This window comes from Rhagoletis pomonella, unplaced genomic scaffold, assembly GCF_013731165.1.
Source record: "Rhagoletis pomonella isolate Grant_MI unplaced genomic scaffold, Rhpom_1.0 Rhpom_scaffold_00004, whole genome shotgun sequence".
NCBI classification, from domain to species: Eukaryota; Metazoa; Arthropoda; class Insecta; order Diptera; family Tephritidae; genus Rhagoletis; species Rhagoletis pomonella.
Genome location: NW_023458558.1, coordinates 27,706,942 through 27,729,770, shown reverse-complemented (window position 1 = coordinate 27,729,770; position 22,829 = coordinate 27,706,942). Strand labels below are relative to the sequence as shown.

Here is a 22,829-nt window from a genome sequence, read left to right as displayed (position 1 = left end):
TGAAATTTTGATGAAATTTCCCTTTGAATCGTGTTCTGTTCTTAGATCAAATTATAATTTGAATGAAAATTATTTAAACTAATAAAATAAACATAATCTGCAACAATACTATTGTGAATTTTGATGCTATTATTCTATGTGCATACACAAATTTACGCTTAGGCATGCATTTAAATTTGCAGAAAATTAAACAACCAACACAACGGAATATTCTACACCAGTAGATAAATGAAACTCTGGCCACTATATGTATCTAGATGTGTATATACACATATATACATTTGTATGTATTTACATCTATTATATAACCACAATTAGTAGCTGTATCTGTAGCAATAATTGGCATATACATATGTATGTAAATAAGTAGTTCTCGGTTGGCAAGCCGCAATCCAATGACCCATTTAACTCAAAAATAAGCTTTTACTTCCAGCAAACGCAGCTGGTTGTTTTCAACTTCAGCGCCAACATGAAGCGCACCACTATAACATACTCGTTCTCTCCACTTTATAGAGTGTTCTTTTGCATTTAACCCTTTTTGCATTTTAACAATAAAATATGTTTCGCAGTCACATTTCAGTGCAATTAAAATGCATATCTGCCATTTCATGGGAAGAATTGATGGGGGAAATTGTAGCTTCCGCTTACTACTTACTCGTATTGGCATACGCGGTGAGGAGGAAATAAAACAAAAACAAATCGAAATAAAAGCGCCATATTTGTTGTGCAATTTAATATTTGTTGCCGTTGCCACTTTCACTGTACACTTGCGTGAGTGGGGCGGTAGCCGTACTTGCTACCGTTCGAGCGATTCGTTGCTGCCATACCACCTGGATATTTTAACTGCGTGTTTTCAGCATTTAACCTGAATAGCTAGCGCTTTTGTTCTCGGCCATACACTCAGCATTGGCTGAAATTAACGAAATTATGAAATTGCATTGTACCTACAACATTTTCAACAGGCAACTCTTATGCATGTGATCCGCCTACTTTGTGTTGCTGCTGCTGCTGCTGCAAGTTGTGCCGCCGCCGCGTAAGCATTGTTTGCATGCAAAGCTTGTTACGACGCTTTCAAAGCAGTAGTAAGAAGAAAACTCCTTAGCCTCCAGCTGTGTAAGAAGGTGTTGAGGCTTAAGTACTCGATTACAATGAAAATGGAAAAGAAAATGTTAAACGAATTACGTTACAATGAAGGAAATCGAGAAAGCCAACAACAATGCGCCCAAGTGAAACTGAAAAGAAAATACAAACATAAGTACGAATTCATTTATAATTGTGAAATACACGAAATGCACATCACAAGACGACGCGGCGCCTGGCAAAGGAAATTGCAAGGATACCTAATGGAAATGAGAGTTTGAGCAACTAATTTTAAGGTGTAGAAAAATGCAATTATTTTAATCTTAATGCAAGCAAAATTTGGCGTAGTTTTTTTTTGTAGTTTGGCGTGCGGGTAAGGAATTTTTGTTTATTACTTGCATATACCTACATATGTATGTATATAAAATATGTATACTACTAAATACTATTGAATTGCTGCAAAACCCATATCAAATCTAAACTGTCATACTTTTTTTACCATTATTATTATTATTATTATTATTACGTTGGGTATACTCGTACTGCGACTTAAAGAAAGATCTATAGTGCCAAACCCTAATGGTAATCACTCCAACCTTAGACTGGATGTAGAAGATATTCGTTCCCGAACCTGGTACAAGTATACGATTCATGACACGTGGGCAGTAACATAGAATATGCTTTAAGGTTTCCTCCACAAGCCCACAAAAGCTGCAGTTCGTCTCTACAGAGAGCCTCATTTTGTTCAAATGATACCTTTATTTGCCGTGCCCTGTCAGATAACCTGGAAGAGCTCTAAGGCCCTCTCGGCAAAGCTTAATGGTCAGCCCGTTAATCGCTCTCAAACCCTTCATGCCCAGGGGTGGGACCCTACTTTACTCTATTATGAGCTCCTGGGCTGTTCAGAAAAGTTTTACAACTGTCCACAAGCCTTGACATCGTTCCTAATGTGTGTAAAGCCTTAAGCGCTGCCTGACTATCCGACATAATATTTATTCTGGCCCCGCTTGTCCTTCTGAGAAGACATTCTAGACCACAGACTTCGATTGCGAAGACTACCGCCTGGAATGTGGTTGGGTGTGAGCACATTTGCAGACTTTTCTCGCCTGACCAAGTACTCGCGTCATCCAACGGTATACAACACTTGGCCCTTTTCAGGGATTCTGACCTTGTACTGCTTGTCAAAAGGATGATTTCGGTTGCATGATATCTGGGAACTTGATAGTGAGATCATAAGGAATGGCTTTAAAACCTTCAAGTGGCAGCAGTAGAATGCTCCAGCAGGCGTCCTTTTCAATATGTAGGTACATGCTGTGAAAAAACAGTGTTGGATAAGTTTATTAGCTAATGAATTGGGATATTTAAGCCTAATAACAATCATACTGTTTTAATTTTACTAACAACGTACGATTTTACCCATTGTTGGTATAAAAAACCGGAAGTCGGTAATACAACCAGAAGATAGAGCATTCCTGACTTGGTAATGCATATTTTTTCGTTTTCCAATAAAACTTTCAAACAAGAGTTACGTATTTTATCCTCGGAATCCGATTCTGTAGTAAAAATATGTTTTTTCTAACTTAAAAAAAATCTAGAGCAGCTCTGATTTGGCACGTCAAATTTTTGCGTTATTCAGCAAAAATATTTCCTTAAATTTTAGAGGTGGTGAACGATTGGTGGAGTGCACCTTGTATAGAATTCTTTATATGTATTAACATGCTAATTTTTTCATCGTTAATGATATTTATCAAGTAATCGATTTTTATTAAATTATCGTTATTGATATAGCTAACGAAATGTATCGAATTATCGTGATGCATCGAGTTCTTTCAACTCATAGATCTATCGATATTTATTGATTTACTGAAGTTTATCGACTTATCGAATTCGAGTTTTGGAATTTTCAAAATTTATCGAGCTATCCCTGCTTATCGAATTCTGTCGTTAACGAGCTATCGCATAGCTAAATTTATAGCTTTCCAAAAGTATGGAGCTATGGACGTATCTAAATTTTATCGATTTATACAGAGATATATAAATTTTTGGGTATTCGAAATATACCCAACTTTCGGAACGAACAGCCATCGAATATTATCGAAAATTATCGAAATCAGTCGAGCTATCGAATTTTGTTAATTTATCGTATTTTAGTGTTTCTTAAATTCATCGGGTTAGCGATGTATAACAAGTTATCGAAATTTATCGACTAACTTAAATCAAATCAACTTAAATCCTATCAAAAACCTTCAAAGATATAAAAAAATTTAGTCACGAGTTCCAAAGCAGAAGATTTTCCGGTAAGCAATTTTGTACCTTATAAGTTAAACGACGTGCTAAGCCAGAAAACCTCGCTCTTAAAAACTGGAAAAACGGTTTAATTCCGACAGTAACTGCCAATAACTGACAGTAAATTACTTCCTTTAACATATTAATTAAACTGATTTTACCTTTTAACCGGTGGCAAACCTCTTAAAAACTATTTTATTAAAAATCGTTCTTGAGCCGATTTCGTTTGACACCCGCATTGCTGTAAATTTTAGCAGGAGGCAACCTCCTAAAAAAATATTTTCGAAAAAAATCGTTTTTGCACCCTTTTAGCTTGACATCTAAATTGTGGTAATATTTTATTGAACTTATTAAATTATCGATTTAACTTTTGCAAAAGGTGGTAACCCCATTTCAAATGATATCCAATATGTTGACCCGCATTATAACCTAAACTTGTGCCAAATTTCATTGAAATTCATTAACCCGTTTTAGCGTGAAAAAATCAACAAACATACTCACACACTCACCCACAAACATATCACATTTATTATATTAGTAGGATTATATTTATGACTTGAAGGATAGAGTATTCCACATATAAGCCACGTATTTATGTATGTACGAGAAAAATCTTTAAATTTTGGGTTTATATTTCGTGTGAAACCTACGTATTCACATACTTCTGTTCATCAATGATGATGTATGTATGTATAAGTAGATATTAGCAAACACCTAAGTCGCTAACTTATAACGTCAATCAAGGCGTGCATATCAACCTTCATATCCATCATATATATTTATGTAGATGTGTAAATTTATGCCCACTCAATCGAACAGGCTTAAGCTCCGCAAGTTTGAGGTAAGCAAGTACAGACATACTTATTATACGTATACTCCTATCCAAGTATGTACAGTGGTCGAAACATTTATAGCCGCACCACACTTTGACAAGTTTTAACATATTACTTTTGTTGTTATTTCATTTTCGTTATTTTTTGATAAAAGAATAGTTCATTCTTTAACCAAACCCTTGTAAATCCGAGTTTGAAACTTTGTGCAATATTTAAAAAAAAATTCAACAAACTTTCGTAAAAATGTTATACTGAACAAAGTATGAGTTTCAAATGGCTAAAAATTACGGTTGATTTTTTAGAATTTGTGTTGTCCCATTTGCTTCCATATAACGAATACACAAAATTTATTTTTATATGGACGAAAACCGAAACACCCTGGAAAAAAAAATCCTAAAAAATCAACCGTAATTTTTAGCCATTTGAAACTTGTACTTTGTTCTACTAGAATTCAATGGACTACAAAACTGCATACTCATCAATCTTTCTAAGAAATCTAATTAAAAAATTTAGAAATTTGTTTAATTTTTTTTTATAATGGTGCACAAAGTTTGAAACTTGAATTTACACGGTATTTGTTAAAGTATGAACTATATTTTAATGAAAAAAAAAATACTAAAATTAAATATCGACAAAAATAATACTATGTTAAAACTTGTCAAAATGTGATGCGGCTATAATTATTTCGACCACTGTAGGTAAGTAGACCACCAGTGCGTGTTCCAATTAGGGTCAACGTGCAAACACCAGCATCTAATAGCATACAGCGGATACCTCTCAAATACCAAAAACAACAATTGCACAACTGCACACTGCGGCTGGTGTGGCTTACTTCCCTGCAGGAAATGTATCTAACTATAAACTAACTTTAAGGGCCGGTTACTCAATGTCTGGTTAACACTACCTACAGGTTAAACCTCGTTATCGCCGTTACCGACTCCCTGTTATATGCATGGAGTCGTAGACGTCAATAACGATCTTTAACCGCAGATTAGTGTTAACCATACATTGAGTAATCGTCCCTAAGTTGATTAGGAAGGAGCTAAAAGTCAATATTAGCTGTATATTTTCTTTGACGAAAGCTAACTATATTTCTATGGCGATGATCGCGAAATAGTCAAGGGTGGTTACCTCTGCATTTGATGTAACTAACTTGTAACTAACTACTTTTGGGCATATAATATCAACAGGAAAAACAAAATATATTTTTTTATTTAATTTCTTCTTTTTTTTATTTTATTACATTTCATATTTGTTTACATATTCTACTGTAGGTAGTCCCATATTCGAACTCCATCAGACATAACGTCAAAATGAAAATATGAAATTTCGCTCTACCTTATATTTGTCCTCAATTCGAAAAAGTATTTGCGAAGTTCAGGTTATTTAAATAGAAACGCGTTTAAAGAAAACAATGTCCTGCATTACTTGTCCATTAATTTCTAGTTAGCTTTTTGTAGCTAACTACAAGTTATATATTCTATAGAAATCCCGCAAAAAAATCTAACAACAAGTGGCTTATTGATAATTTTTTTCTGCAGGGTTGCAATCACACACACACCCACACACACAAACAGGCAGGTAGCTGCCGCAAATATGTATGTACGTCTTCATTGCGTTCATCAAGTCGGCATAACCCGCATGTCACATGTGCCACCCAACCCGGTCATCATCGTCTTAGTTTACTGCACTCGCTTGCGTTAAATGCCGCCACACGCTTAAGCGCCTTAGCCAAACACCTTTGCATGGCTGCATGACTGCCAACGAACGCTTCATTGCTATTCTTATTGTTACAGTTGTTGTTTTACCCGGTTGATGATACACCTGCTGAAGCTTCTGGGTCATTGTAACGGTACGTGTTACATACATACATAAGTAGCAAGGCGCGACAAGTTTATTACAGCTCCTGTTTTGACTCTGACACGGATATTGTTATTAAGCGGCGCCCGAGTAAAGCTCATTCTGATTGCCAAACAAACTTCCCGAAATGCAAACAAGCCGACAAATGTGTGTATGTACATACATACTATGTGTAGCGTGCATGTGTGTGCATGCTACACACCTACAAAACCATGGTAGGTACATGCATGTACGTTGCTGCAACTGCATTCTGAATCGGAATCGGACGAATGCATATTTACAGCTTTGGTGTTTAATTGAAATTTTGTTTGCATTAAATTGTTGCAATTTTTCATTCAATCCTCATCAATTATGCTCTGATTATTAATATAATTATTGCAGACGTGCTTTCAACTGTATTTTTAATACATTTTCCTCAATGCTATATTTATTTCAAACTGTGCGTTGTTTTTTTTTTTACATTTTCCTCCCTTGATACAAGCGCTCATTTAATTATGCATTGTTGCTATTATGCGCATTTTATCAAGCTTTTTTTTTTTTGTTTTACTTTTAAGTTTTTTTTCTGTTGTTTTATGTTCATTTGCTTGTTGCTGTTTTTATTTTTTTATTATTGTTTGAACTTTTTTCGTCATCATTAATTTAATTAAAGGTAATTATTCTGTTTATTGAATGGCGACAGTATAAATATGAAAACAACGAACTTTACTGTCTGTGTAAACCAACTCCAAGCAAAAACAACAACCATTGACTTTGGCTTCTGGTGCGGTAGCCGGCTGTTGGCTGGTTGCCGGTTGTGGGTTGTTGACTGAGTGGCTGCCGGGTTGACGTGCGCTGTGCTTTCAACTGACCATCATTGTGTTGTTAATTTAATTAAACATATTAAGCAAATTACAGGAGAAGATAGCAGGAAGAAGTTACATGCAGTACTCGTATGACAGTTAAATTTTAATGTGCGGCGTTTTTCTATGGAAATATTTTGAAACCCATAGACTATCTGTCTTAACACTAGAAAGCCCCGGATCATTCATCTGCCCAGAACACCCTTTGTGTCAAAATTTTAATAGTATATTTTAAATGAGATTGGGGCGGAAATGCATCCTCGCTTTCAGAATTTTCTTATACTTGGATAAGATTCCGGACCTTGAGAATCAACCTCCACAGTATTGCTCAAGATATCTAAAATTATGTTTGGATTGAAACCATTCATTTCACCGTTCACAATGCAGTACAATATTTGAATAATCTATTAATGAAAAATGTGTATTGCTAATGATTTGTTCGCTACTTCGTTGATGACCACCTTACGCAGTACCTGCAACAAACAACAAATTCACACATTTATAATACATTAACAATTTAGATGTGCCAAATTTGACGCACCTGCCGTTCTAGTGTTAAACTACAAAAAATAAAAAATAAAATTAATTTCAGCAAAACAGCAAATACTTGAAATGCAGTAGCATAGGAATCATTTCAAAACTAAATTGTACGAGTAGTTGAAATATTGCAAGAATCTCCCGTAGAATGAGGTAGGTACCATTCTCAAAAATGTAACCGATAAATTTACCAAGACCCATTGGTTTAAAGGACTCAACTCCATATATCTGTCTGATGATAAGTGCACAAAAGGGAAGCTCGATGAATAGTCCTTAATGATGATAATAGAATTGAAGGATAACTCAGTGTCAACTCTGCCCCGATCCCCCGACAATTCAGCTAGTGGGAGAGATTCCGAAATGCACAGGCCATGTTTCTCCTTCCCTCAACAAAATATTTATAAAAAAGTAGTGAATTGTGAAGAAACTTCTCGTCTGCTTGTGGGAAAAAGTGTTCTGCAAATGTTAATATCTACAAATATTCTCCCTACGTAGACGATATGATATTTGTCGATTGAGAGTCGAATTCAGTGCAATCAAAATAGTGAGTTTTTTAGTAAACGATTTAGCCCCGCCAACACCAGATGACACGTCTCACAATTGATTTGTGCTATCGCAAGTTTAATCTTAACCAGGGCTTGCGGGCATTAATAAGAGACACAGAGCAGAATCTTCTACTACGCCGCAGTAATCGCGCAACACCGCAACGCAGCATCCAAAAGAAATAGAAGTTTTGCCAGTAAAGAGGCTTCACGCTTTTACTCGTCCTTTTATAAACACAGGTATAGGCTATTTCAGTCTAATTAAAGTAGCAGTTAGTTGGCGATGGGAGAAATGCTGGGGGGTCATCTTCGCTTGCCTTTCGGTACGCGCAGTGCATATTGAGTTGGCGACATCACCTTCGACTGACTTACTTTTTACTTGTACTTAAACAGTTTGCATCCCTTCGTGGTGTTCCAGCATGATGCATATGGTCAGATAATTACTCAATTTTTGCCTAGCCAACCATATTTTATTTATTTATTTGTAATTTTTAGACAACGTATACAAGAATTATTCCCTCAGACTAGCACTACGCGGCACCACACCACGCCTGTTTCAGTAGGCCTTAGAGACACAATCTGCTTTAAAATTATACGAATTAGTTGCCAATTTTCTCAATTATAGTAATCCCGGTGCTTGTAAAATTATCTTTTTAATCCCAAATTATTCATGTTATTAGTTTTAATTTCACTTTTTTGATACACTATCAGATATTCATGAAGTTGTTCATTTCCAACAGCCGGGTAAATACAAATTTGAAGAAAGAACACTGAATAAAAATAGTTGGAATGCTCATTCATGTCATTTACCCTCTTAAGACGAGTGCATTCATCATTCTTACTAATATGGTAAAAAAGATAAAATATAAAAGATATATTTGAATGACCTGATGTGTGATCTTACGTAAATGATCCATTTATTTGCCCGTAGCGGAAGAGTCTGTGAAAACTTAGAGGTTCAGTCAGCTGAGAAATCGCTTCAGATCAAATTACGTTTCCATGTTTAGAAAAAGTCAGAGCAGTGAGAGGTAAAGTGCTCGTTGCTCAGTAGAAATCACTCGCAACGCTGAACTGTAGTGCAAGACTACCATTTCATGCCTACTCAAATAAAAAATAATTTTCTTATATGATATTAATTTAACTACATAACTACATACTATCAATTTTAACTTAAAGTGTATGAAATTTGAAAATGCCAAACTGCTTAAGAAGCCAATACGGTAGAATTGTGAAAATTTTATTTTAAGCTATTTAATTCAATTAAATATTTACCGATATTTCAATTCAACTAAATATGCCGCTTATTTACCTACATAAGTATTTAATGTATGCAACCTTAGGCTAAGTGCTTTAATTGAAAGTACATAACAAAATATGTATAAATTAATAGTATGCAAATTAAATTAAAGTAAATCGATCAAAACCATGCACTAAATGTTGCATTTGCATTTGTGTATGAATGTGTGAATATGACATGCATGCACGCAATCAATTAAAATGTCAATTCAAAAATTTGTCGCTTTCTTGAAGTGATTTCCAGCGGCGAAAACTAGTTATAACAATGTCCCATAAGCGCAATCACGCACACATAAACCGAATTCCAAATGAGTAGAGCCATGTCAAGTGATTCACGAAATTTTCGCTAAGTGAATAAAAAAAAATATGAATATCTCTTATACGTATCTAATAATAGGGACACACATTTTTCCATAGGTTTTTGAGGGTAACCGATTGACGCAGATTGCTGAATAATAGTCATTTTATATTTACTAGCGTAGATAATACGAAAATATTTAATTGTTGAAAAAAAAGAGATAAAAAGAATTTTTTTGTAAAAAAAATTATAACTATTAGACAAAGTGTAAATATTTATTTATAAGGCCGCGAAATTTCTATTATAGTTAGAAAAAATTAATTTTAGAAATTTTTTTATTCTCTAAAAACAATATCATAAAAATATTTTCGCAAAATATTTATATGCCAGTTAACAGACAAAATGTACATAAGTACTTTACAATGATATAATTTTTTTTTCATGCTTCACATAACATGGCTTTACTCGAGCACAGCCTTATTAGTTTGATTTCTGTGTGTGTTCGATTTTGTTCCTTCACCATAGGTGCACTCATTTGCATTTGCTGTAAGGGAATGCAGATAACAATCAAACCGCAAATTATTTATCGGGGCCAATAATGAAAGTCGAGAAATTACCGCAAACATATAATTACATATTTTCTATGAATAAATGCTCACCACAAATTTTCCAGCATGACTATTCGCATGTTTTGCTTAAGAAAATGAAATGAATTTTCAATTAAAATTTTTTTTTTTTTATTAAAATAGCACGAGTGTTTCGTCCATAGACTGTATAGAAAATTCAATTTTAAATTCTAACGGCTATGATAAAACAAGTAAGAAAATCTAAGCTCGGGCGGCGCCGAATATTAAATAACCGGCGAAAGTTCCAAACAATGTTACTTCTTTCAAGGGATTGTTTTTAGTATAAATTTTGAGTAAATTAGCGTCCTTGAATTTCGAAATATTGAAGCTTCAAGCATTTCCGAAATTTGCCGTTAGATATATGAAAAGCGGCCGTAGTTTTAGTCCGATTTCAATAATTGTCAACGTTTTACCTTTATGTAGCAAGCGCAATAACTATACTGGGTTTGGTACAAATTGGTAGAACGGTTACCGAGATACGAATATGTGATCGTAAGTGGGCGATGCTACGCCCATTTTCCACAATTTTATCATATATGTATTTCTTGGTACGGAATTGTTGCAAGCATCAATTTTGAATAAATTAGCTTTAATATTTTCTGATTTAACAAATATTTCGTATTTCTCAAAAGTACCGTTATATGGGATGTGGGCGTGGTTATTGTTCGATTTTTAAAATTTTCAGCCGTTTGGTATGCTATACCAAGGCTAACAACTGTGCCAAGTTCGGGCGGAATCGGTGAAGCGGTTACCAAGATATACACATGTAACCATAAGTGGGCGTGGTTACGCCTGTTTTCCAAAAATTTATAATATTCTTATTTCTCGTCTAAAACTTATTGTAAATATCAATTTTGAGTGAATAATCTTCAGTGGTTACTAAAATATCGCAAATTTCGTATTTCCGCAAATTACCGTTATATGGAAGGTAGGCGTGGTTAGGGCCGATTTTGCTCATTTTTAATACCACCCGCCCTACGGCCGAAAGAAGTGCACGTACCAAGTTTCGTTAAGATATCTTAAATTTTACTCGAGGTACCGTGTGCACAGACGGATGGATATACGGACGGACGGACGGGCAGACATTCACTGCTTATGTATACATTTGTCTATATCTATCTAGATTCGTTTCGCCTGTTACAAACAACCGTTATGTGAACAAAGTTATAATACCCTTGTGCGCAAGTGTGCTCGGGTATAAAAAACGTTATGTTAAGTACCATAGCATAACATAATTTAACATAACTTAGCATACTATAACGTAACGTAACATAACATAACTTAGGATAGCATTACATAACATAGGACTGCATAACAAAATATTCTATCACATAAAACCATAATTCTTCAGTTTTATATTTCTCTTTGTCTCCTTTCGCTTTCTGTTAAATTTATTTGAAATTTTAGGTACTCTGCACATCTGCATCAAAATACCTTTCTTACGCTATATAACTATTTATACCTTAGAATTATTCTTCAGCCGTAAAAGGGGTGTCAAGGAAACGCGTTTGCCTTTTTATATATAAGATTTATAAAGTTAACGAAATTTACCGAGTTATCGAAATGCATCAAGTTCTTTCAATATATCGAGCTATCGGTATTTATTGATTACTGAAATTTTTCGATTATCGAATCGAAGTTTTTGGAATTTTAAAAATATATCGTGTTATCTAAATTTCAAGTTTATATTAGTTTATGGAGTTATCACTGCTTATCGAATTTTATCGTGTTACCAGAGTATAATGAGTTATCGAAATTTGACAATAGTTTCGAAAAATATGGGGCTATCAAAATTAACCGAGTCATTGAAATTTATGGAGGTATTCAAAGTTTATCGAGCTTTCGATTTATATCGAGATTTATAGACTTTCGAGTTATCGAAATTTTTCGAGCCCTCGAAATGCACAGTTATCGAAAGTTATCGAATTTTGTTAAGTTGTCGGATTTTAGTGGTTTTTAAATTCATCGAGTTATCGATATGTATCAAATTATCGAAACTTATCTACAAACGGGAATGTATCGGGTCAGTTCCAAGTCCGGCCAAAGTCCTCCAAAGACTTAAAAGATATAAAAAATGTTAGTCACGTTTTAGTTCTAAAGCAGGAGATTTTCCAGTAAGTAATTTTGTACCTTATAAGTTATTTGACGTGCTAAGTTAGAAAATCTATCCAATACTCTTGGAAAAATGAAAAAGGGTCGAATTTCGACAGGAACTGGCGCTTCTAGTAATAATTATTCGTTAAGCTAGCAGGGATGAGCTCAAGCGAGCAGATAAGTGGTGAACTGAATAAGGCTATTGTTAAACAGGATTTACCCATAACTGAAAAGAAGATTGCCTCATATTACTTTGGGCAGAAATCCCGATTATTTTTGGTTTTTTTTTTTTAATTAATGTAGAAGTAGAAAGCCAAGATTTTCTAACAGCGACTCCTCCCGGTTGGCAATGGCAAACATCCGATTCTATTTCTGGCATGAACAAGCTTCTCAAAAAATGCATTTTCCGTTCAGAGGCGTAAAACTGTAGGTCTTTCTCATTTGTGTAACAACATCAAGACCGCACACCACACATTGGAGGAGAAGCTCGGCCAAACTCTTGGCAAAAGTACAAGCGCACAAATAGTATTACTATTATTAGAAAGCCAAGTGTGGTTGATATTTTTGTGTGATTTTTCTGGATCGTTAAATATTTAATGGAATTTTTTATAAAACTTGTATGTATTTACATACAAGCCTGTTTGCTTTTTGAAAATCATTAGTGAATCGGAGTTCTCTGACAATGATCTGAAACCAGTTTATTTGTCTGCAACTTATGAACGCTCTAAGCACACTAACAGAAACTATTTATGTCATTCAGCAACAAAGTAAAAAATGCGAGCAAAACAACTTCATTTTGCTGCATACTTATTAATTGCAAACTAAGGATTTTAATTGCATTATTCTGCTCTCGCATGCTTGTGCTTAGCACAGTTATGCCAATGATATACATACCTATGTAAGCGCACATGCATATAATGTATACAATTGTAATGGCAATATCGAGAGTTGAGTAAAAACCAGTGTGTGTGTGTGTGGAGTGTGTGTAACTCCCTTCAGGCGGAATTTTTACATATTTGTATGAATGATAATCGCGTCAGTAATTGCCACTGGTACTGCACAACTACAACAACAAATATGTGTGTTGTACACAAGCATGCTTGTAATGAGAAATGTAACCGACATAAATGAAATAAATAAAATAAGAAACTTTTTAATATACCACCTTTTTATAAATGGACTAAAAAGTAGAAAATAATATTTCTCAGTCCCACAGAATTTTTAGCAAAGAAGTTAGAAGTTTTAGCAAAAGTTACTTTAAACAATTAATGAGATTGAAAACGAAAAACGTGGAGCGCATGTAATACAAAGCATCAGATTTAATTAACAGTAGACAAACTACATAACATAGATCGAAATTTCTACAGCCTAAGTACAAATTTGAGATCGACTTTAAGCCATGTACATCGTCGTTTAAAGTACAAAACCGTGTAACTAACATTTGCTGCCAAAAAATTGGATTTGCTCGCACGAACTCTTGGCGCAGTCCTAATCCATTCGTCCTGAAATATGCTAGCCAGAAATGCGATGCCAGAAGTGCCGCTTCGCTATCTGAAAAAAATTCTACTTTTCACAGTTCCTTTCTACTGCTTTACAGGCCCTTTCGATGCCCAGTACTTCCGCTTTGAAGACGCTAGCAATGTTAGGTGTTCGAAACGAGAGAGAGAGACATTCAGCGTTTCAGAGAACACCCCCGCACCCACACCGCAGTCCATTTTGGACCCGCAAGTATAGATTTCAGTGGAATTCTCCTCGTTTATCCTGCTCCTACTCCAATCCCGTCTTGATGGAAACTTCACCTGAAAGCTTTTCCTGAAATCTGTCGTAGAAGGTATATAATATGATTGTTTCCCTGATTCGATACGATAAGCTTGTCAAGAATGCCACTATGGCCGTGCTGCAGCGCCCTCCAGCAGCCTGACTCTTTGAGTCTGACTGCCGCAGACGCAGTAGTTTCGCGGATATGGAGTTCTATGGGTAGCCCATGCATACGGTGACCATATTAACAAACGTAAAATAAAGGACATTTTTTCAAAATGATTTGGGAATACGTACATACAACTTGTATGATAAAAGTACCTTGCCCATATCGTAATTTAAATCAAATATTTACTAGTTAATTATATTATTTAATTGTATAAGTTTCTCTGCTGTAGCGAAAAATGAAGCCAAATCCTTTTCAAGGACCTTGCCATCCTTTGCTACCAAAATGCGTTTACCATAATTCATACTGCACGACGAAACCAACACACAGTGGTTCAAAATTGGAATTCAATGTTCATAATCCACCGCAGCCTTCATTTTTCCACCAATTTTTACTAAAAACCAAAAAAAAATATATATATTTTGGTGAACATTTTTTTTATGACATTTTAAAAAATGTTTGTTGTGCATTTTTTTTTTTTGGGAAGACCATACAATTGTTTTCAACAAGTTTTAGTTATGTAACATTTATTAACTGGAACAGGAGAATACATTTTCTTCAAAATTGCTACCTTTTCTGCATTTTGCACTAAAAAATGTAATATAATCAAATTAAAATTCAGAAATCAGGCTCAACTGGTCGCATGCAAATATTGTAAGCTTTCATAAAAAAAAATAAAAATTAATCAAATGAAGTGAAAAATGGAGTGAATGAATGCCAGTTTTGAACCACCGTGCAGCAGGGGGTTTATTGTTCTCTTTCAGTGGAACTGGAAACTCAGCGTGCAACATGATCCTGGGCACAACTTTCCCTATGCTTTATAGATTGTACAACGATTATCGATTAAATAGAAACCCTTAAGTGGGGTGCAAAACAAACTGGCGAAAGTTTTCATTATATTTTATAATATATCAAGTATTTAGCTTCGGAAGACAATGTGAGAGTCGTTCCATTAAGGGAGGGAAGCTTGCATTGTGGTATTTTTGATTTTATTGGTGAACAGCATCAGTTCCGTCTTGCTAGGGTTGACACCCAGTCCACTTTTTGTAGCCCAGGTGTTTAGCCGGAGCAAAGCTCCCGCTAGGATTTCTCTTATCGTTGAGGGAAAGAGACCTGATACCGCCAACACTACATCATCTGCATATGCTACTACTTTCACTCCACCTTTGTTGAGATCCAGTAGAATGTCGTTCAGTACCACCACCCATAGTAGCGGAGACAGAACTTCCCCTTGGGGATCGAACAATTACTACGATTGTAAGGGTTTTGAAGGCCCCCTCTATGTCGAGGAATGCCGCCAGAGTGTACTGCTTGTAGTGGAGTCATTTTTCTGTGTGTGTGCACGACTTCATGAAGGGCAGTCTCAGTTGACCTGCCCTTAACGTATGCATGTTGATCTTTGGAAAGTTTGGAATTTTCCAGAAAATGCCTTCTATGTAGGTCTAAAAGTCTTTCCAATTCCGTTAGCAGAAAAGATGTAAGACTTATTGGTCCGAAGTCTTTTGCTTTTTCGTGATTTCTTCTTCCCGGTTTGGGAATGAAGACAACTTTGACTCTTTTCCAGCTTTTCGGAATGTATGTCAAGATGATACTGGCTTTGTAGACTCTTTCCAGCCAGGGTACCATAGGCTCCTGTAATTTCTGGAGCATTATCGAAATGATGCCATCTGGGCCAGGGGATTTGTATGGGGAGAATTTATTTATAGCGAACTTAATTTTTTCCTTGTCTACGATTGAGTCGAGTACCTTTTGTAAGAGTTGCTGACGATTTGTATGAGGCTATGTTTTTGGCCTCTGATCGCAGCCAGGAAAGTGTGTAATTATGAGGGTCTCTAGTAATTCCTCCTCTGTCCTTGTCCATGCACCGTCCTCTCCGTTAATAAGGTTGGGGTTGATGTGTTCCTTGGATAAAGCTTTGCCTAGTCTAGCGGAATCCCTATGGTTGTGCAATAGGACTGCCAAAAGTCCGCTTTAGCTTTCTTTACTAATTTTTTGTACTGCCTTAATTCATATTTGTGTGGCTGCCACATTTTTGTTCTGTAGCTGTAGATATTTCTGAGATTTGACCTGTGCTCCCTAAGCTCCCCCGTCCACCATGGAGGGGATTTTTTCTTAAGGTGTGGATTTTTTAAAAGCTATGGCTAGAGTTTTTTCCAGTTTATCTACTGTGTTTTCTAGTTCTACAGCAGTTGTAATCTCCTTTGATTTACTGCTGTCTAGGTTATCTGACGTTAGCCTGATACATTTTTGCCATATAGTTCTTGTCGAATTCCGAAATAGGGAAGAGGTAGTGGTTTTTCCGCGAATGCTGAAGAGTATCCAAAAATGATCTGGCATGGATGTTTCACTGGATACTCTCCAGTCATCGACGACAATACCATCTGTTGTTAGGGTTGAGTCCAATACCTCTTCCCATCCCGCAAATCTTTCGGAGCTGGGAAATATAAAGGCCGGTGTGGGATGTGAGTAGTTGTAATTCGATGAAATCGATCATATAAATCAAAACATGAATTTTAAATTTTTGATTAGTTATGACTTATTGCATTTGAGCGATGATGTTTGTTACGTATTTTTGCATTTCAGGTGACGATATATATGTATCAGGGATGTTGTGAACATTTGCATTCGCATTCGTTATGCGATTGATTGGCATCATTTTACACATTCGGATAAGCATCAAATGATGTGAATGTTTTGCGAATGCGAATGTGTACACGGGCATAGAGTCCACTCTAATATTGTTGAAATGGCTCTAAGTCTGTCTAACCAGGATGCGGACAATAACCGGATTTTAGCTTCAGGCGATAAACGGTTAAGCAGTTTATTAAGCAACATTGATGGGCCTTCAACAAGTACTGTTAAAAGTCTTATCTAAAAATCTGAAAACATTAAAAAATGTGAAATGTGTGGTCTCGATTGAAGGCCTATCCTAAAGAAAAACGAGCTCATGTCTTCGAAAAGCCTCTCGATTGGTGGAAAGTTAAACTAAAATACGACAAATTGACAGATCTGGCCCGCAAGTATTTGACCGCTTCACCCGGCAGCGTTCCAAGTGAAATTACTTTTTTTTAATATAATATGCCCCTTTTGAACTTTGACAACTAGATTAAAACTCTGTATAGGTTAAGCACACGTTCAATGTTCGAATAATTTACAAAATTTTTATGTAATAAAAACGATGACTTTGATTATAACTTTTTTAACATTCGCATTCCCGAAAATTCGCATTCGCATTCGCACTCACGAATGTGAAAAATATGACATTCGAAATAACCCTAGCATGTACATACATACGAGCACGAATTAACTTCATTTAAAGAAATGGCGTGTCGTCCATTTCCGCTGTAGCATATATAGTGCATATTTTTAGCTGCAATATATAACTGCTAGCGGCGAGGCGACATCTACCTCTAGAGTCTTTAATATGATCGAGGTCGGTTTTTGGTATGGCCGGTAGGCGAGGTTGATATCTAGATTGGGTTGTATAGAAACTTTGCTAAAATTCTGTCTGGACACACAACATTGTAAGTTGATAAAAAGCGTTGTAAAAACTAGTAATTTTTAAGCAAAAAACAAAACCGACATCAATTCTCATATAAAAATTTAGGAGTACCGTTAATTTTTTCATGATCCAATGATCGGGCCTAAACCAGAGTGTATGGGACCACCTCTGAGACACTACCTTTCCGACCTTTCAAAGAATTATCGAGATCAGTTGACGTGTTCTAAGGTTATGGGGTAACATACATAACAAAAAACAAGTAAGAGCAGCGCTGTCTTCGGCTATACCGAAGACTTCATACCTTTCATGAGCATCTGAAAATTTTACTTTAACAGATTACTGCATTTGAATAAATTTATATATTCACAGCAGGCATAGACAGAGGAGATACATATATAAAAAATCATATCTAAACAATCAGAGGTATGGAAGATATACCTTATATAGCACCAATCTAAGTGATTTTCACTACTGTGTGATCGGTACGTAAGCCGGTAACACAATTTAATGGGTTTAGCTTCCTACATAAAGGAGATACATATATCGCAAAAACTGGTATCTGAACAATCAGTGGTACAAGAGATTATGATTATACAGTATAGATTTTGACGATTTTCTCAGTAGACTTTGTATTATTATTTAAAAAATAGCGTACGAAATTTATCGGTTTTAGCTGTCCAAATAAAGGAGTTTTTCAGTAAAACCCCATATCTGAACAATCAGTTATATAGGGGCAATAAACAGGTTATAGTGACCCGATCTTTGTTAATTTTATTGTAAACTTTCTGTTGCTAATGAGTGAAAATAGGGCGAAATTTCATGTTTCGAGCTACATAGATGGAGTAGTTATAACAAAAAATCGCATATCTGAACAATCAGTTGTATAGGAGCTATATGTAAAAGTGACCCGATCTTTGTTATTTTCACTGTATATTCTGGTGTTAATGGGTGGAAGTATTGCAAAATTTCATGTTCCTAGGTACATAAATGGAGGAGTTATAACGAAAATTCTCATAACTGAACAATCAGTTGTATGGGAGATATATGTTATAGTGACCCGATCTTTGTTATTTTCACTGTAAGTATTATGTTAGTAATGAGTGAAAAGGGTGCGAATTTTGATGTTTCTAGCTGCATAAATGAAGAAGTTATGGCAAAAAATCTCATATCTGAACAATCAGTTGTATCATTTTCACTGAAAGTATTCTTTTGATAATAAGTGACAACAGTGCAAAATTTCATGTGTCTAGCTACATAAATGGAGGAGTTATAACGAAAAATCTTATATCTGAACAATCAGTTGTATGAGAGCTATAGGTTATAGTGACCCGATCTTTGTAATTTTTACTCTAAGTTTTCTGTTGATAATGGGTAGAAGTAATACAAATTTTCATGTTCCTAGCTGCATAAATGGAGAAGTTATAACAATGAATCTCGAATCTGAACAATCGGTTGTATGGAGGCTATAGGTTATAGCGACCCGATCTTCGCCATTTTCACTGTAAGCATGTTTTTTATAATGGATGGAAATATTGCGGAATGCCATGTTCCCAGCTGCATAAATGGAGAAGTTATAACGAAAAATCTCATATCTGAACAATCAGTTGTATGGGAGCTATATGTTATAGTGGTCCGATTCTTCCGGTTCCGACAAATGATTAATACATTATAAAAATACACCCACCTACCAAATTTTATCCGGATATCTCGAAAACTGAGAGACTAGATTGTATACAAACAGACGGACAGACAGACAGACGGACAGACGGACAGACGGACATGGCTAAATCGACTCAGCTCGCCGTTCTGATCATTTAAGTATACATTTTAATGGGTCTATCTCTTCTTATTCTGGTACTTACAAACATCGGACCCAAGTTATAATACCATTTCATGCTCATGAAAGGTATAAAAATAAAATATTCCGACGAACTGATAGCCTCCTCCTTTTTTGGAAGTCGGTTAATAAAAAACAACTTTTGGTAGGAATTGTATATAATTCTTGAAAATCAATATTTTTTCTCTTCAGGAGACTTCCAATAACGATATGCAATTATTTACTTAACCATTTTTTTAATACTAAAGATTTTTTATTTATCACTCCATTGCATTTTCTTGCATTTTCCGTGAATTTTGCGGACCTTTAAAATATAGTTACTATGAAAAAAACTGCTTAAATAAATAATTGGTTATTATTACTAGGAGCCTCCAGAAGAGATTCCGCTCAAAAAGTATGGATTTTCAAGAATTCTATACCATTTCTACGAAAAGTTGTGTGTTTTTCCCATATAAAACAATTTGAACATTTTGAGCACTTTGAGCATATATAATATTTTTTGATTTCAAAATATAAAATAGGGGTATATTTTTTTGGTATAGAACAATCCTAGGGAGTGAGAGCATAAACATCCGACTTTACTCTTTTTGGACCACCCTAGTGGATATGCACTACATGTTTGTTGTATGTATAAAGATACGAGTACGAGGGTATGTGGCGATGTGCTGATAACGCATTACAGAAAAATAAACATGGATTTTTATTTTATTTTATTTATAATATAGTATATATTAAAATCTGTGTCAGTGTAACCCGGCTTATCGCACTTTTTCCAAATTAAAACTCGATGCTTTCGCTTTCGCAAACTAGACTATCAGTTTCATGGCAAATGTGCAAACAAATACAGGCATTGAAACAAGGGAACTAAAAAAACGTTGTTGGTGTCAAAAGTGTTGAAATTTAAAAACCTCAATATTTTGAAGATTACCAACTAGTATACATATAGTAAACATTTGCAATGCAATTAAAACACCTTTTCATTTTACTAGTGCAGACTATTACGGCACTGGGTAGGTGATTCAAACAAAATCATAAAAAAAATTGTTTTTTTAATTAAGATTTCACTTAAATATGTATTAAAAATTTCAGCACAGATGCCAGATCGTATAATATTTCCAGATATTGATGACTATGAAATCGACTGCACTTTGTCGGATGGTGAGCAGGGTATGTGCCGTAATATTAGATACTGCCCGAGCGCTTATGATTCAAGAGAGCGACTTAAAACTTGTTATTTTGAACGCTCCGAACAGTTCGTATGCTGCCGTGATGTACCAAAGGAATATGCCGCAAAGAGAGGTTAGACATTAGTTTGTTTAGAAAAGGTTTTTTTTTTATATTTTTTTACCTTAAACTTGTTTTTTAGCCTGTTCCAGTTATTATCCATCTGTACATAGTATAATTGGTGGACTTGCCACACAGCGCAATGAATTCCCGTATATGGTAATTATTATTATTGTGGTCTACTCTCTAATAAGGAAAGGTGGTATCTTAGCTTTAGAGTTCTGTTAGTGATAGTTCTTAGACCCTGCCGCAAAAGAATTGGGAGTGGTCGCGAGTCGCCATCTACAAGAAACTATAAATCCCTTGAATTGGGTTTTACTCTTTGGCGTACGCCAGTGAGCCACCGATATTCTTACAAGCCCTAACGTGTTTCTCTTCGGGTCCGTTTGGCTACGCTTATAGCAAAATATCAGTATTTTCATTGCTATAAAAACTGTCATGACCTGGAGACCACCACAAGCCAACCTTCCTACGGGTTCCTGGTTTGTCCAGCAAACTTTTGTAACTGTCTACTAGCCTCCAACCACGTTTTACGTAAGTTCCTTCCAATTAAGGCTTTAAATGCCTCTTTGCTGGCAGATGCGAAAATTTTCGCCTAGAATGTTGTTGGGTATGTCAGTTAGTGCTTGGTTATAACAGGACAAGAGACATCGTGACCTGAAATAGCTTTTTTATCTCTTAAAGAGAGAATCCCTAAACCAGTGAACGGAAGATCCTTCCGATTCCCTAATTGGTTTCTAAAATGACCCTGGTACGCGAACTCTTTGTAACAAAGGGTTTGGCTATTGTCTGCTCAAAGCCGCACAGTAACAGAGAAAAAGTCCGAAGTAGGATCATATTCAATGCTGAGCCAACATTCCGACCCTATGATCCCATATATTCGATGCAAGTGGAATCGCAGTCGGTTGTGACCAGTCAGGTACCCAGAATAAGGCCCGATGGCATGGTTAGGTATGTGGCCATTGTTAAAATTTTCTGGAATCCGCTACATACGCATACAGCGCAATCTGTTCATGCTCCAATGCATTTTCAATTACCAAACTTAATTAGATTGCGTATATTTTTATATCCATTTTGTATTTGGAGTGGTGGCAAGGCCTTGAAAAAGGGTTATCTGATTTGAGAGGCAGTTCGTTCTTCTAAAGTTTTGATTAGAAACGGGCTTAGACTGATAGGCCTACGCGCTTTTGGGAGATTACATATGTTTCATAAGTTTGTCGCCGCTGTCGATGAAAACGACTTTAAACTCGTTCTATGATGATGTGCTTTGCTGCAGCAGGCATGGGTAAATATTATCTGAACCAGATTATTTGTATGCACTAAAAGTTAATGGTTGGAATCGACCATTTTTGATTTGTATGAGTTTTAGTTAGAACTTTTCTTTTATCATATGACGAAGTTCTTCCTGCTAAAAGAAAAAAACATATTTCCAATTTTTGAATATCTCAAAACCTTTTATAGTAGTTCTGGTTTTGCACAAACATAAAAAAAACGAAAATTTTAAAAATTACCTATTTTTGAATTTTAAATAATCGTAAAAGCAAAAGCTGACGTAAATTTTTGGCTGCGTTTTTTATACTGTTCCCCTATGACTTTTTGGACTTTAAAAAAAATAATTAAACTTTAAATTACAAATAAATTTTAATTAAATAAAAAATTTCCAGTTTAACTTCATTTACAGTTAACAAAAAAAAAATCAGTGTTCAAAAATTTACAACATTAAATACCTCTTTCTTGAAATTTTCAAGATTTTTTGAAATCAGTTGAAAAATTGTAGTGTTCAAAAATTCACAACTTTAAAAAACCCCTTCTTGAAATTTTCAAGATTTTTTTAAATCAGTTTTTAATCAGTAAAAAAAATAACCAAATATTTTTATGAATTTGTTTAATAAAAAAATAAATAAATATTTTTCGGAATATGTTTTAAAGCCCTAATTATCACCTTTAAAACTAAACGAAATGGTTCTGCCATTTTAGTAACAATAATATAT

At 35.2% G+C, this 22,829-nt stretch overlaps 2 protein-coding genes across 4 annotated transcripts in view; both read left to right on the top strand.

Moving 5' to 3' along the window:
- LOC118737368 (gelsolin-like) overlaps positions 1-22,829 on the top strand; it is an 88,095-nt gene that overhangs the window by 19,633 nt on the left and 45,633 nt on the right. The gene's annotated exons all lie outside the window — the stretch shown is intronic.
- Positions 20,355-22,829, top strand: part of LOC118737370 (serine protease snake-like) — a gene marked incomplete in the record, with an annotated part of 8,295 nt that continues 5,820 nt past the window's right edge. Inside the window, 3 exon segments of the mRNA XM_036467821.1 lie at positions 20,355-20,564; positions 20,644-20,853; positions 20,921-20,997. Coding sequence (XP_036323714.1) covers positions 20,513-20,564; positions 20,644-20,853; positions 20,921-20,997 — 339 coding nt within the window.